Genomic DNA, 16825 nt, shown 5'->3' on the forward strand with positions numbered 1-16825 from the left:
CAAAGGGGCACAAAGTGAGCCCCTTTCACATATGATTGTTCTTGCACCTGTTGTAATTCTCCAACTTTCCTAGATCATTTTCTTCAATTTCTGCTTAAAATGCTCCAGTCCTTACAAATAGCAAAGACTTTGCTGAAACAGCTCCCTATCCATGATCTGTTCTCTGATTCCATCTCCTACTTCTTTCCTACTCAACACTCCACACCAGCCACACTGAACACATCCCCCTCCAACATGTTGCCATCTAGGTGTTGAGCACTAACTGTCTTCTCTACATAGATGGCTTTTCCCCCAGGTATCCATGGGACTTGCTCCTTCGCCTCCTTCAATTTTTGCTTAAATGTAATCTTCTCATCAAGGTCTTCCCTGAACACCCTATTTAAATTTGCAAGCTGCACGCATTGCACTTCCTTCCTGTATGTTTCTCCTGCATGCTTATCACTATCACCATCTGGATGTCTAATAAGCATCTCAAACTCAACCTGTCCAAAACTGAACCTGTGATCTTTCCCTCCATACCTGCCTCACTTCCCCATTTCAGGAAATGGAAAGTCTATGTTTTAGTTGCAGACCATAAATCTCAGAATCATTCTTTTTTTAACCTTTTGTTTAAATTTTCTTTAATGTTTACTTATTTTTGAGAGAGACAGAGATAGAGCATGAGGGGGGATGGGCAGACAGAGAGAGGGAGACACAGAATCTGAAGCAGGCTCCAGGCTCCGAGTGCCTGGATGTAAGAGCCTGAGGTAAGGCTCAAACTCACGAACCACAAGATCATGACCTGAACCTAAGTCAGATGCTTAGCCCACTGAGCCACCCAGGCACCCCTCTCAGAGTCGTTCTTGACTCCCCTCTTTCCCACCCATATCCAATGCATGGGAAAGTTCCATTGGCTCTACCTTTTCAATCTGTAGAAACTCCAACCATTCTCAGCAGTTCCAGTGCTACCACTCTGGTCCAAGGCACCTTCCTTGAACCTTGGTCTTCTTGTTTCTACCCTTTGCTCTCTTTGGTTTACTTTCAAAGCAGTACCCAGATTCGTCCTTTGAAATGCTTGGTCAGGTTATACCATTCCTCTGAAGACTTCTGATCTTACTCTGATAGAAGACAAAGTCCTTCTGATGGCCTACAGCCTCGTAGGAATATGATCTAGCTCCCCGTTACCTCTCTGATTTCACCCACATTTTCGACTCCCCCACTGTTTCAGCTCCAGCCACACTGGCCTCTTTGCTTCCTCAAACATAGCAGGGCCTATGACACTATCTGGTCTCCCAGCCTGCACTGTTCTTGCCTCAGACATCAACATGTTTCTCTCCCTTACCTCCATCGGACCTCTGCTCAACTATCTCTTCCATGAGGCCTTCCCTGACACCCTCCCCAATTGTGACCCCTTTCTTAAGCTCTTCCTTTCCTCTTCCCTGTCTTCCTCTTTCCCATAGTACTTATTATCAAATATACTATGTTTTTTTTAATGCTTATTTATTTTTTTGAGAGAAAGAGAGAGACAGAGCATGAGCAGAGGAGGGGCAGAGAGAGAGGGAGACACAGAATCTGAAGCAGGCTCCAGGCTCTGAGCTGTCAGCACAGAGCCTGAGGCAGGGCTCAAACTCACAAGCCATGAGATCATGACCTGAGCTGAAGTCAGATGCTCAACCAACTGAGCCACCCAGGTGCCCCAAATATACTCTGTGTTTTACTTATTTTTTTTAATTGTCCCTCTCTCTCCACTAGAATATAAGCATGAGAGGAACAAGAATTTCTTCCCATTTACTTTACTGCTAGAGCCCTAACTGCTTGTATCATAGATCAATACATAAAAAGCAATCAATAAATATTTGTTGAATAAATGCATATCATGTTTTAAAATGCTCATAATCAATCAGGCTCGCTCTTGAACATATAGCTTTTAAGCCCTTAAGCTTTTAAGCCCTTTCTGAGTCAGTATTAATAAATTAAACTGCCTTTTAAATGGTAAATTAATCTTCTTTCTGTTTTAGATGCATTTCATCTACCAATTTGCAGATGTGACTATACATTTTTAATGGGTCAGCTTCCACCTATTGACCTTTAGGAAAAGCCCACATTTATTACAAGCAAACATTAAAGAGACTTGAAATTGCTGCTGAAACACTGGCAGGCTAATTAGTGCTTATTTAATTTACAACTGGGGGCGCCTGGATGGCTCAGTCGGTTAAACATCCGACTTCGTTTCAGGTCGTGATCTCACGGTTGGTGGGTTGGAGCCCCATGTCAGCTGTGCTGACAGCTTGGAGCCTGGAGCCTGCTTTGGATTCTGTGTCTCCTTCTCTCTCTGCCCCTCCCCAGCTGGCACTCTGTCTCTCTCTTGAAATTAAATAAACACTAAAAAAATTTTTTCATTTACAATTGAATTCATCAAAGGTTCATCTTAAATAATAATGACAATGCATATCACAAAAATGGAAATTATTTCCATGTTTGGGGATGTTAGAATACATAATTGCTTGAGGAGAAATTTGTTCTTCTGATGACACCGAATATCAATTGGGTCTTTTTTTTTTCCTGGCATCATTAAAATTCCATGATATTCTTGCCCTGTATGTAACCCTGCAGGTCTCACTCTTTCCAAATTCATGTCCTGTTACTTTCATTAGACACATAACTCGAGGTGGTTCCCATGACCTAGACAATCAGATTTCCTACTGTCTGCCAGGCTTAGCTCCACTGCACTGTTTTGTGAGTAAATACTTGCTAGAGACAAATTCGCAGGAAGCTTGGTACCCAACACTTAATGAGCTCTTTGTGGAAAGTGCCAAAGTCACTAAGAGAGAGGGCAGCTCTCCAGCCTGTAGGTCTCCATCCATTTGGCTACACTCACAAATCATTTTGGGCCCCTTTAGTGCTGATAGCTGCTCTCCATATTCTCTCACTCCAAAAACAAAATGTTTAAATCTTGCTACGTTTTGCAAGTTTTATTTTAGGAAAGAAGGTACACTGTTAGTAAATCCTGGATTCAAAGTGGTCAAATAAAAAATTAGGTGAATGAGGAAAGATACAGCTTCAAAGAAGTTAAAATGATCCCTGCCTTGTTGAGTTTGGGGATTTTGTCAGACTGAGGCTCATTCTCTCCATCAACACCAGACATGGGAATCTGCCTAGTTGTCTAGTTGTCTGGCTGACTCAACACTCAACAAGTATCTGTTCTAAGCTCTTGCACAGATCTACATATTAAATGGAGTAATGACTAAGAGTTAAGGTGATAAATTCAACCTAAGCTTTTATTTCCTCTCCCTCTTGAGAGGCCCCTAAAATGATGGGAATGGCATTTTGATATACATAAATCCACAAGGACGGAGAGGACAGATGAGAGTGCGTGGGTGGTCTGGTGAGCTACAGAATTCTGAATGAGAAAAGGCAGAAGAGAAGGAGACAAAAATGAGTACTCAGAGGAAGCACACCTGAGGAGGCAGCTGCCTTGCCTTGCAGAACCTCTGAAGGGTGTGGGATTTGGAGGTGATGGGGGTGGCAAGTGACAGAGTGAAACGTGGGGCTATAAACAGAAGGATTTATTGAAGGTCTGCATCTGGAAATGTTAACCCACCGCCCTATTCATGTAAAATGCCAGCAGCCAAGAGTACCTTCCCTCTAGGCTAGAAATGTGAAGTCTCTTTTCTGAAGAAGTTGACAAATTCTAAAACAAACAAACAAAAAGCCTCCATATTCTGGCATTTTTAGGATACGACAGCATATATGCCACACAATTGTCCTAAAGCAGACTCTCGCCAGTAGATAAGCTCCCAATTAGATTTTCAGTGCCTTGTTTTTAAGCATGAGCATGCAACCTAGGATCACCGGCCAAAGAACGTTTGTGACTTGAAAGATCAAAACCAAGATAAACAAGTGGGGTGGAAATAAGCCTGGAGGAGCCAAACACATTGAAGAGAACAGGAGAGAACTTTCAACAAAGCAACCATTAGTGACCTGAGATAAATCTGAGAAGACATGTCTCATTGCAAGGTGACAATAATGATAATAGATATTTATTGAGAACACACTGTCAGCTATTGTTCAACAAACCCGACATAAAAAAACTAAGGCACAAAAAGGTTAAGTGACTGGTAGTAAGTATAGAAGCCAGGATTCAAATCCAGATAGTCTGAATTTAAAAGCCATTCTTCTAAACATTCTAAACATAGTGTGCTTCCTCAAATACACTATAAAAAAGGAAAACATGAAAGCTCTTCTTAAAATGTATCTTTCTATTTGACAAATATGTAGTCACAACTTTCTGTCTTTCAAGCACCAGTCTAAGTGCCAAAAATACAGCAATGAACAGAATAGGCAGAGTCCCAGCTTTCATCAAACTAAAACTAAAAATTCAAAGCCAGGCACAGGAAGACAAATCCTGCATGATCTCATGTATATGTGGAACCTAAAAAAGTTGAACTCATAGTAAGAGAGTAGATTGGTGGTTGCCAGGGATTGAAGGATGGGGAAATAGGGAGATATTGGTCAAAGGGTACAAAGTTTCAGTTATGCAGGATGTATTAAGGTCTGAGGACCTGATGTACACCAGAGTGACTACACTTGATAATACCATTTTGTATACTTGAAATTTACTAAGAGAGTAGATCTTAAATGTTCTCCCCATTAAAAAAAAACTGTGTGAGGTGATGGATATGTTAATTGGTTGAATTGTAATTATTTCAAAATGTACACATATATCAAAACACCACATTATACACCATAACTCTATACAATTTTTATTTGTCAATTATACCTCAATAAAGCTGGAAACAAAAGTTTAAGTTTTATTTATTTATTTTGAGAAAGAGAGAGAGAGAGAGAACAAATGTGAACAGGAAAAGAGTAGAGAGAGATAGAATCCCAAGCAGGCTCCTCACTGTTAGCACAGAGCCTAATGTGGGGATTGAACTCATGAACTGTGAGATCATGACCTGAGCTGAAATCAAGAGTCCAACACTTAACTGACTGAGCCACCCAAACGCCCCTGGAAACAAAATTTTTTAATTAATTCTTTAAATTAAGTAGAAGAGATGGATGAGGGGCGCCTGGGTGGCTCAGTTGGTTAAACATCCGACTTCAGCTCAGGTCACGATCTCACGGTCCGTGAGTTCGAGCCCCACGTCGGGCTCTGGGCTGATGGCTCAGAGCCTGGAGCCTGCTTCTGATTCTGTGTCTCCCTCTCTCTGACCCTCCCCCGTTCATGCTCTGTCTCTCTCTGTCTCAAAAATAAATAAACGTTAAAAAAAAAAAAAATTAAAAAAAAAAAAAAAGAAGAGATGGATGATATGGTCAAAGAATTCTACCATTAGATTCAATAAAAAATAATAGGAGAAATTACAAGAAAAAATGGGAATAAGTCTGATGAATATAGGAAGTTCCTTTTTCACTTCCTAGAAATTACAGAGAGGGAACAAAGAAAATACGAGGAGTAAGTTATCCTGGAAACAATACCAAAAATTGTCCTAAAGCTGAAGAACATAGCCCTCCAGATTGAAGGCTCCACCCCCACCCTCAGTGGCCAGCACAATAAGTGCAAAAAGATCCATATCAAGGGTTACCTTCATGAAATCTCACACTGGGAACAAAGAGAGTGCCATATAATCATTTCACAAAATATACATGTATCAGATCATCATGTTGTATACCTTAAACTTACATATGTTATACATCAATTATATCTCAGTAAAACTGGAAATTAAAGAGAGAGAGAGACAGCCATAAAAGCTACCAGAGAGTAAAAACCAGTCAATGACCAAAGAATAAGAAACTAAATCTCATCTTTCTTACCAAAAGCAACAATGAGTGATAGAATTCAGTACAGTAAAGCCTTCAGAATTCTGAAGAAAAACTATTTACAACCTGAAATTTTACAGCCAGGTGAAGTATCAACTGAATATAAGGATAGGGGGAAAAAAAAGTCATTTTCAGACATGCAAGAATGCAGAAAATATCTCTTTCATATATAGCCTTTCTAAGAAATTACTCAAACATTTCCTCCAATGAAAGGGAAAAAATCAAGAACACACACAGGATTTAGGAAGAAATTTCCACTGGGGACAAGGAGCACTCTTCTAAGAAGCTAGAATTGTATAGACTTTGGAGGAACCATGGCTTCAAGCTGGAAAGCAATACGTTGAGATCCAAGTTTCAGAAAGAACATTCTGTCTTTAAGTCTGAAAGTGGGATTAGTAGAAGGTTTCTAAGACCAGGCAGAAAGTTTTTGCACACCTCAGGTGAAATGTAATTCAGATCTAAACTAAGGTGGTTGCAATGAGAACCAGGAGACTGTAAATGGCTAAAGACTTATAAACAACTGAGCTATCCTCTGATGAGGGGTATAGCTCAATTGTATCTTAGTATAGACACTCATGGCATAAATGTAGGGCAAGAGCAAAAGAGACTCCATGAGAACACAAGCCCCACAAGATGGTAGACAGAAAATAGGAAATAAACACCAGTAGGCTTGAAGGGAAGAATCAGGAATTCTTTGAGTGGAGAGTCAGTGTTACAACCGTGTTCAAGTATAAAGGAACTACCTTCCTTTCTGATAGCAGCCAGATTATATCTGATTAAAACTGTAGCTCTCTGCAAGAGGGGTTAAATCCCCAATAACGAGAAAAAGCAGTCACTCCTCTTGCTTGACTCTATAAAGTAACAAAGTAGCATGAGTGGAGCGACCTACATCAGGAAAGGGCAGCAGCTCAGGAGCACTTTAGGTAACAGTAGGCCTAATGGATAGTTAGAGCTTCATCAAGTGGCTCGTGACAGCAGGGAGTCAGATGGTCCCAATAGATTCTAATTTGGGCTGTAAGGGGCCTTAGGTGCCTGAGATGAGTGCATAGGCCAGATCTGTAGGACATTAAAGAGCATGGCAGGAAGAGTAAATGTTATTCATGGTACATTGGGAAGTCACTGAAAGGTTATTCAACCCATATGTTATGACTCAACCCATATGTGATGACTACTTTGGCTGCTATGTGAAGGATGGACTGGAAGGGAGGAAGGGTAGACAAGAAAGCTATTGTACCAACAGATGGCATTAGCTTAGACTAGAGAGTTTAAACTGGAGATGGAAATACATGGATTCAAAAGTTTTTTGGATGTTTGTTTTGTTTTGTTCTGCTAGATTTAATGGAAAAGAGTACATTTGGGTGGGGATGGGGAATCAAAAGCTAAGTGTAGGATGGACCTGTTAAATTGGAGTTGCCTATGAGGCATCCAGGATGAGATGTCAAATAAGCAGTTGGATATGTAAGTCAAGATCTGGCCTGGAGCTCTATTTTCTGGGTTCCTTGCTTCTGACTCAAGATAAACTCCAAACTGGGCAAGAAGGGAATTGACATTTATTGAACACCTACTATATGCCAAGTACCCATTATGTTACAGATGTTTCTATCATAAGTTTTACACATTTCCCAACACCTGCTTTTCTCCATGCATGTCCAAGCACCCTCCCAATTCAGCCCCTCTGAGACCCAATTGGTGGCCATCTGAGATATGCTTGGGTTGCAGACACTCAGACACAGCATGGAATCAGTTTCTCCCCAACAGATTCCTAATGAGTCCCTGGAGGGTTACTGCGCCTGGACATATATTCAAAGACTCCAGAGACCTGATTGATGATAAGGAGTAGAGAAGAGTTCCTGGAGCACTGAACCTGAACTTTAGATCCAAATTATAGTTACCCTTGTTTGCTGAGTCTCTTTGGATATAACATGCCTCATTTCTTTGTCTTCGATTTAATTTCCATCTGCTTCATAAAAATGTTCTGAGAATTGATGTGAGATTCTAAATTACCTAGAGAGCATCTTAAGTAATGCAGATTCCTCCTGTTGGTTTGGGGTATGGCTCAGGAGTCTGTATTGCATGTAATTCTGATGCTGGTCCATGCTGGTGTCTGGACAAGAAACACTGATTTACAGAATGGCGAATTGGTAGTTTTCACCAAATATCTGCCTTCATCCTATCCTCACCACATGGATTACTATAGCAGTTTGTTTGTTTGTTTGTTTGTTTGTTTTTTAACTAAGGCCCAAATTCTTTGACACTCCTCCAATTGTGAGATGGTTCTATGTTCCCCACCTTTCAATCTACTAGTTCTCTTGGGACACCCCAGATGCTTCCTTTCAAAATGCTCCCTCTCAGAACCTGACTGCCCTGATGTGAGAAGCCCAAGCCCAATGGAGAAGCCATCTTAACAGTCCATTTGAGCTGAGCTTTGAGTCGTCTCAGCCCTGGCCCAGGCATGTAAGTGAAGGAGTCTGCATATAATACCAGCCCCCATCACTGACTTGCCCTGGCAAGTCTTCCTAGCTGAGCCCCAGACATCATAGAGCAGAGATAAGCCACCCCTGCCACACCCTGTTCAAATTTCTGACCCACAAAACTATGCTAACAATAAAAAGACTGTTGTTTGATGCCACTTAGTTTTGGGGTGTTTTGCCATTCAGTAATTGGGATGGTTCCTAAAGTATTTTCTCAAGAAAAGCTATTAAAATGCAAACGCAGTACTTGGAAGGATAAGCTCTTTCAGATGAACACATGCAATCAGTGTATCCAACAGATAGCAAAGCAGGGAAAATGAGCCAAGAGATGCTCTCTTGTTTCACTGACATGACTGCATCACTGCATAAAGAGACACACAAGTTGCTTTCAGAAAACCGAAGGCAGGAAGATAGCAACACCTTGAAGACAGCATGTCTAAAAGGGAAAATACAGCATCAACAGGACAGATGAGGCAGAAGAGTAACGTCTAGCTTCACTTACTTCACATTTCCCCTTATGGTTGGCTCCAAAATCCCTCAACTCGCTCATTAACTGCAAAGTGGTTCATTTATGCCAGTTTCCCACACATACTTGCTTAGTTTTCAAAATTAGCTGGGATCATACAGTAATGAGTGCCAGGGTAATTCTTACCACCAGGCAAGTTTGAGAAATGCTGAATTATAGAATTTTTAAAGTACATACAACACAGAATAGCAAATGTGGCACCCTTCCCTGAGAATTACAGCTCTGTAGTAAGAACGGACTTAATGTGAGAGCTTCGTGTTTGTAAAAAATGACTAGCGTGTTCTAGCAGCCTTGAACCCAGAGAATGTAAATCCCAGCTAAGTACAATGGCAACGACATGGAGGAAGAAGCTGTAGATATTGGAATTCACTTGCTAATCAGTACTACTAACTATATTAAACATTTTAAGTGTAATTATTTAAAAAATCATAATAAAAAATCATGTAAAAATCATGTAAAATCTAACACTATTCAGTGACTATTTTAATTGATAAAATATAAAATGAGAGATATTAGGTTAAATGTTCATGGTTTTATTCAAGCTATTATTCAATGCAAGCAAGACAAAACGATGGAGCAGGATATATAACCTGGACTGTCTGGGACTGAGAAAAGAACAGGAAATGCTACACTACAATGGGAATTACTTCTACTTGAGTAACTAACACTAGTGTCTATGTTGCTTCCAGCCTCACCACCTTCCTCATTATTTTCAGAGGTGACTTGATTACTAATGTAAATACTGGAGTTTTCTTTACAGGAAATATGTTGACAGCCTCCTAAAGGAAGCGTAAGGAGGTTGTTCGGAGTCAGAAATTCACTATATAACTCCCAAGCTCTGCATCATTAGGAGAAGATTTTCATAACACTAGTGTTGGCCCATATCAGTGAACAGCTTATTAATCCCCAAACCCTAGACCCCATAGAGACTGAGAGCAATTCAGGCCCCTTTAAATCCATTCAAATATATTTCTCTTATGTTGTGAGACACTTTAGTAGTTATATGTTGTAATTTCTGGAATAAAATTGATATCCATCTCAGATTCCAAGAGTTTGCATGTATTGCAATGAATAAAAGAAAATGTCTGTGAAGCTATTATCTGTATCGATGCATACTGGAATTCCAAGTGATAAAAATGGGGAGTCCTTTGTAACATATCAACTTAGAAACCAAATATTCCTCTTTCAGCCGGTGGCAGTATCTAAAGAACTGAGTTTATATTCAACAGCAGAAGAGAACACACCCCTGTTAATCTCAGGCCTGCCTGACTTTCTAGCCAAGAAGTAGAAGGTTCTGGCTGCTCACCGCCTCTCTGAACTACTCTGTTCTGTCCTCCCTAGGGACGTCTCTTACACCAGTGTCACTGCCCTGCCATCCAAAGGCCTGGAGCACCTGAAGGAATTGATAGCAAGAAACACTTGGACTCTAAAGAAACTTCCACTTACCTTGAGTTTCCTTCACCTCACACGGGCTGACCTTTCTTATCCAAGCCACTGCTGTGCTTTTAAGAATCAGAAGAAAATCAGAGGGTAAATACAGGTGTCTGGAAAAAGCAACAAAAGGTTTCAGTGCAAGTTGAATTAATTTCTGGGTTTGGGAAAGGTCTGTGGTTTGAGAGCCAGGTAGAAAGAATGGAAGCATCCATGAGTATCATGAAATCCGTGGGACACAATGACTGCAGACTCAAAGTGACTGCAAATGTGAAATAAGACCAGTGTCACCGGATCACAGGAGAGAGGTGGGCGGGGGGGGGGATCATATAGAATCTTGTAGAGATCATACTACATGATTCCTAGTCAACTGGCTTTGTACCCTTGCTCGGCCACTTTCTAGTTGTGTTATTCCAGCTTGCTTACTCAACCTCCCTGAACCTCTGTGGAGATGGTAATGTTACTATTCACAGAGGGTTTGAGAAGAGTAAATGAGAAACTGAATAGAAAACACCTATCACAATTACCTGGAATATTTTAAATTCTCAAAAAACATTAGCTATGGTATGTATTATTTTATTATCAGGCTGCTTACGAGCTGCAAAGGAGGAATGGCCTCTTCTCTCTGTGCTTTGTCTGAATCTTTTCTTCACTTACATTTTTACTCTGCATTATTTCCCCTCTTGTGTCCTAACACCACCTTCATTTATCATTTACTCACTTCTGCTCAGTTTCTATATAATATCTACCGGCTGACTTTCTGACTCATATTTGCAGTCAGAAATAAAACGGGATCTAGGGCGCCTGGGTGGCTCATTTGGTTGAGCGTCTGACTTCGGCTCAGGTCATGATCTCACGGGTTCATGAGTTCAAGTCTTGTGTCAGGCTCTGTGCTGACAGCTCAGAGACTGGAGCCTGCTTCAGATTCTGTGTGTGTGTGTGTGTGTGTGTGTGTGTGTGTGTGTGTTCCTCCCCTGCTCGTGCTCTCTCTCTCTCTCTCTCAAAAATAAATAAATATTTTTTTAAAAAGAAATAAAATGGGATCTAGTTGTGGGGGCAGAAGCAAAGGGGAAAGTTGAACAGCTGTGCAGAGAAGGCCAGTATGGCCTAATGCCTGCAGAAAGCCAGAAGTCAGGTATGGGGTGGTGAGAGCAGGCTTGATACTGAGGCTGTGCGGTCTCGGGGTAGGAAAGCACCAGGGATGGGTGGGAGGCTAGAGCATACCTCAAGGGCAGGGTCCAGTTTTCTCGTTAACCTCCAAACAAGCTGCAATAGGCAGTCCTTTAGGCATTTTAACCAGAGCCCAATAGATGAATTAACATCTGCTTCTGCAGCTGAAACAAATTAAAGAATCCCTTTTGATGTCAGTATGGCAGGCTAGTGAAAAACTAAATCTCACTTCCATGAGCCTGCCTGCATGATCATGTCCATTTATTCATTTGTTTGATAAGTATTTATTAAGCACCTAGCACGTGCTTGGCACTGTCCAATCCCATAGCAATGAATAGGTCAGGCAAAAGCCCTCTCACATTTTGTTTTCAGTCTAGTGGGGGAAGTCAGAAAATAAACAAGAAAGTAAGAAGATATCAGATACTACTACAAAAGAAATAAACACAAAGTAGGACAGTTTATTTAAGGAGATCAGGGAAGGCCTCACTGAGAAAGGAACATTTGAATTTAAAACTGAATAATGAGTAGAAGCAGCTATGCGTTTTTCAGGCAAAGGGAACATGGAGTTCAAAAGCTCTGAATAGTAATAATAATAACCAACACATACATGGCATATCAGTGTTCCAGGTGCTCTTTGTAAGAGTTTTAAAAAATATACTCATCTGATCCTTTAACGACCCTATATGAAATAGATACTCCTTCCACTTTAAAAATGGGATAAGCCAGGGGCACCTGTGTGGCTCAGTCAATTAAGCGTCCAACTTCAGCTCAGGTCATGATCTTGTGGTTTCTGAGTTCGAGCCCCACGTCGGGCTCTGTGCTGACAGCTCAGAGCCTGGAGCCTGCTTCGGATTCTGTGCCTCCCTCTCTCTCTGCCCCTCCCCTGCTCACGCTCTGACTGTCTCTGTTTTTCAATAATAAATAAATGTTAAAAAAAATTTTTTTAATAAATAAATAAAAATGGGAAAAGCCAAGCTTCATAGGCCTGCCCAAGGTGAACAGCTAGTAAATGGTAGAACCAAATCCTAACCTACGCAGACTGACTCTACCATCCATGCTTTTTTACTCATTATTGTTCTTGAACGGGGTGCAGATGAGAAATAAGGGCCAATGTCACTGGAGTACAGCAGGGGAAGGGGTAGGGTGGGTAATAGGAAGTAATGTAGGAGAAACAAGCCTGACTAGATTATGTAGAATCTTGTCGACTCATGTAGATCACAGTAAGTATTCTGCATATTTTGCTAAGTCCTGTGGGGACCATTAGGGGTTTTCAGCAAGCAGTGACTTCTTTCTGTTGCCTTACAGAATCCTTGAGTCCTTCATGTGTAATGACAGCAGTATTCGGAGCCTGCGTCAGAGAAAATCTGTGAATGCTTTGAATGGTCCCTTCGACCAGGAATATGAAGAGTATCTAGGTGACAGCCATGCTGGATACAAGGACAACTCTAAGTTCCAGGATACTCGCAGCAACTCTCATTATTATGTCTTCTTTGAAGAACAAGAAGACGAGATCCTTGGTTTTGGCCAGGAGCTTAAAAACCCACAAGAAGAGACCCTACAGGCCTTCGATAGCCATTATGACTACACTGTGTGTGGAGGCAATGAAGACATGGTGTGTACTCCCAAGTCAGATGAGTTCAACCCCTGTGAAGACATAATGGGCTACAAGTTCCTGAGAATTGTGGTGTGGTTTGTTAGTCTGCTGGCTCTCCTGGGCAATGTCTTTGTCTTGATCATCCTCCTTACCAGCCACTACAAACTGACTGTCCCACGCTTTCTCATGTGCAACTTGGCCTTTGCAGATTTCTGCATGGGTATGTATCTGCTCCTCATTGCCTCTGTAGACCTCTACACTCATTCTGAGTACTACAACCATGCCATTGACTGGCAGACAGGCCCTGGATGCAATGCGGCTGGTTTCTTCACTGTCTTTGCCAGTGAATTGTCAGTGTATACACTGACAGTCATCACTCTGGAGCGCTGGTATGCCATTACCTTCGCCATGCGCCTGGACCGGAAGATGCGCCTCAGGCACGCATATGCCATCATGATTGGGGGCTGGGTTTGCTGCTTCCTGCTGGCCCTGCTCCCTTTGGTGGGAATAAGCAGCTATGCCAAGGTCAGCATCTGCCTGCCCATGGACACTGAGACACCTCTTGCCCTGGCATATATTATCCTTGTTCTGTTGCTCAACATAGTCGCCTTTATCATTGTCTGCTCCTGTTACGTGAAGATCTACATCACAGTCCGAAATCCCCAGTACAACCCCGGGGACAAAGACACCAAAATTGCGAAAAGGATGGCTGTGTTGATCTTCACTGACTTCATGTGCATGGCTCCAATCTCATTCTATGCTCTGTCAGCACTTATGAACAAGCCTCTCATCACTGTTACCAACTCCAAAATCTTGCTAGTTCTCTTCTATCCACTTAACTCCTGTGCCAATCCATTTCTCTATGCTATTTTCACAAAAGCCTTCCAGAGGGATGTATTTATCCTGCTCAGCAAGTTTGGCATCTGTAAACGCCAGGCTCAGGCATACCGAGGCCAGAGGGTTTCTCCAAAGAATAGCACTGGTATTCAGGTCCAAAAGGTTACCCGGGACATGAGGCAAAGTCTCCCCAACATGCAGGATGACTATGAACTGCTGGAAAACTCCCATCTAACCCCAAATAAGCAGAGCCAAATCTCGAAAGAGTATAATCAAACAGTTGTGTAAGCTGTCCCTACACTAACCGCAGTGGTATGGGACTTATAAAAGGCTGGTTTCTTGAACATGTATTCCTAACCCATTACATACACAAGATGACTGACCTAACCCTTGTGCAGGTGATGTTTCATGGGGCAAAATTTCATCTCTGGAGAGAGGTAGCATTAACCTAATCATCTCCCAGAAGGAAGAGAAGCTACCAGCACGTCTGAATCCCAGGTGATATCAAAATAAATGACACTTTCTAGAAGACTTGCTTGATGCTAACTGCAGTGACAACATTGTGTAAGATGCTCAACAAATATCAACTGAACTAGGTCAACACTGAGCTTCTCACTTTTAGATAGCGTTTCATACTGAAGATTCAGCAAATGGCAAATGCTATTAACTTAGCTGGTGACCACAATATAAAATTAGCTTTATGTTGGCTTGGTCCATTTTCACGTTCTCTGATACAACCAAAGAGAATGTGAATTCCTCAAAACTGAAAAGTCAAACAGGATACAGGAGCAGCTATTATGAGGTGAAGGAGGGGAAAGGCTTAGCTTTGTTTTTTCAGACTCTGAAACTACTAATCATCTCTTCACAAGAATCTACCTGATGTGACCCAACTGTTATGTGTTGCCCAGAAAAAAACTGGCAATTTCAGTTTTTATGTGGCTGAGCAAACTAAGAATTGTTCTTCTTGGCTAGTCCCATAGCATAAAAGACGTGAACTCTAGAAATATTTCTAAGCAGCAGCAAGCGGGAATTATGAGCAGAGCACACTAAATCACCCATTGATTAACAAAGCAGGCTGGATGCGAGGTAACTGCTGGACCTTGTGCAAATCACTGGGCCATCTCTAAGTCTGTAGAAATGAAGGAGATTAGGGCACCTTGTGGCTCAGTTGGTTAAGCATCCAACATTTTGATCTCGGCTCAGGTCATGATCTCACAGTTCCTGAGTTCAAGCCCCACACTGGGCTCTGCACTGACAACTCAGAGCCTGCTTGGAATTCTGTCTCTCCCTCTCTCTGCCCTTCCCCCCAATATGTGTGTGTGTGTGTGCGCGCGCACGTGTGTGTGTATGTGTGTGTATGTGCTCTCTCTCTCAAAATAAATATACTTAAAAAAAGAAAAAGAAAGAAGTGAAGGAACTTGATGGCCTCTTCCAGTTTTAAATCTCTATGTGTATCCCTTTCCCTTAAAACATGTTTCCATGACAAAGAAAAAAGAAAAGCACTAAGAAAGTAGAATCTGTTTTTTCTATCTTGTAGGGCTGCCGTCTATTTCTCTTTGGAGTCTAGAGGTACAACACAGGAAATTTCTTGGTTCATTTTTGGTTGTGATACCTGAACCAAAAGTTCTATGGAGTGACCCAGTTGGGCTGGATCTGAATTACTCATCTAATTACTAGATCACACAGCTACAATTATCAGGCCAAAACAGGTTAGTATTCATATTATAGAATAAAAGGTAGTTTTGCACATTTGGTTATTTGGAGTTACTATGTCACTGTGCAGATTCACTTGAAAACATTTAACTTGTCTTCAGGGATTGGTTTCTTTACTTACCTGTTTCCAACCCATAATATAGTACTAAAGCTGTCAAGCACTCAGGTAAAGCGACACTAAAGCTATCAAGAGAAGGTTTGTCTTTCTGAAACTGCTAGCTCTTTCCAGCCTGTTGATCATTGGACATAAAATCTGTTCCCCAACAGTGCTCCCTTACTTAAAATGGTTAGGATCTATCTTTATCTACAGATGTACTCTCCAGATTATCTGTCAAGACAGCCCCTTCATTACATCCCCAGCAGAGATGGCATTTGCTTCTCAGTGCTCATGAACCACACCAAGGAATTTGAAGCTTTTGTTGTTGTAAGTCTGTGGAGTGGGGCCCCAGAGATGGTCCCCCTGACTCACCTAGAATCCCCCTATAGCAATACCCATTTCTTATCATCACTGAAACCTCAGAATCTTAATAGGAATACTCTACACACTGAAATCATGACTTATCCACCAGTTCACTTGTAACTAATGAAATTAAACAGATGTGTGATGCTTTGGCATGTGTTTCTCACCTGTAACATTTTGAAATCTCACATCCTGATAGTGAGTTTTATCTCGAGTAGCTGAAATAACATTTTGGAAACAGTCCTAGAAAAGAAACTTCAACACAGTTTTTACTAAAATTTTCATTCACAACATGAAATAAATTTTCTTCCTTTGAAATGATTGTGCTGAATCCTAGAGTATTGCTTTGTCTAATTTGTGAGCTTCTTTTAGGGTTACCATTACATGTGTTAAAACTCAAGACAGGAAAAAAAAAGTTGAAAAATTTGGTAATTAAATCATATTAAAACAAATTATTGACTGCCAATAACTTAAGTATAAAATTGTGTCTTGATAATAAATGGTCTTTATGTAAAAAACTTATTCATGAGGGATTGAATTATGATCCATTGACCTGCAGTGATGGCTAAGAGAAAAAATATGATTAGTGTTGACATTAGAAATTTACATAGTGCTCTAGTGAAGGTAATAAATCTATAATTCCTGGTTGGAGTTTAGTTTATCTGGCAGCTTTCAACTATCTGAAGATAGACCCAAATAACAGGATAAACAGTGTCAGGCCAATCCGAATAGATGTCACAAACTTCATGCCCTAAAGCTTAGTTGCCCATAGGAGTGTCTCTCAAAACACCCTCAAAGTTTATGATTCTTGCTTTATGGATAAC

General features: G+C 41.1%; 1 protein-coding gene across 6 annotated transcripts in view; it reads left to right on the forward strand.

Moving 5' to 3' along the window:
* The window catches only part of TSHR (thyroid stimulating hormone receptor), a 158782-nt gene extending 142459 nt beyond the window's left edge, over positions 1-16323 (forward strand). For all 6 annotated transcript variants that reach the window (XM_053889683.1, XM_019461922.2, XM_019461923.2 and 3 more), the window contains 2 exons: positions 10138-10326; positions 12703-16323. In XM_053889683.1, coding sequence (XP_053745658.1) covers positions 10138-10326; positions 12703-14116 — 1603 coding nt within the window. In that variant the 3' untranslated portion in view covers positions 14117-16323. The remainder of the gene's footprint in view (positions 1-10137; positions 10327-12702) is intronic.
* Positions 16324-16825: the final 502 nt, after the last annotated feature.

This window comes from Panthera pardus, unplaced genomic scaffold (genome assembly GCF_024362965.1).
Source record: "Panthera pardus isolate Hobbes unplaced genomic scaffold, ASM2436296v1 HiC_scaffold_24, whole genome shotgun sequence".
Taxonomy (NCBI): Eukaryota; Metazoa; Chordata; class Mammalia; order Carnivora; family Felidae; genus Panthera; species Panthera pardus.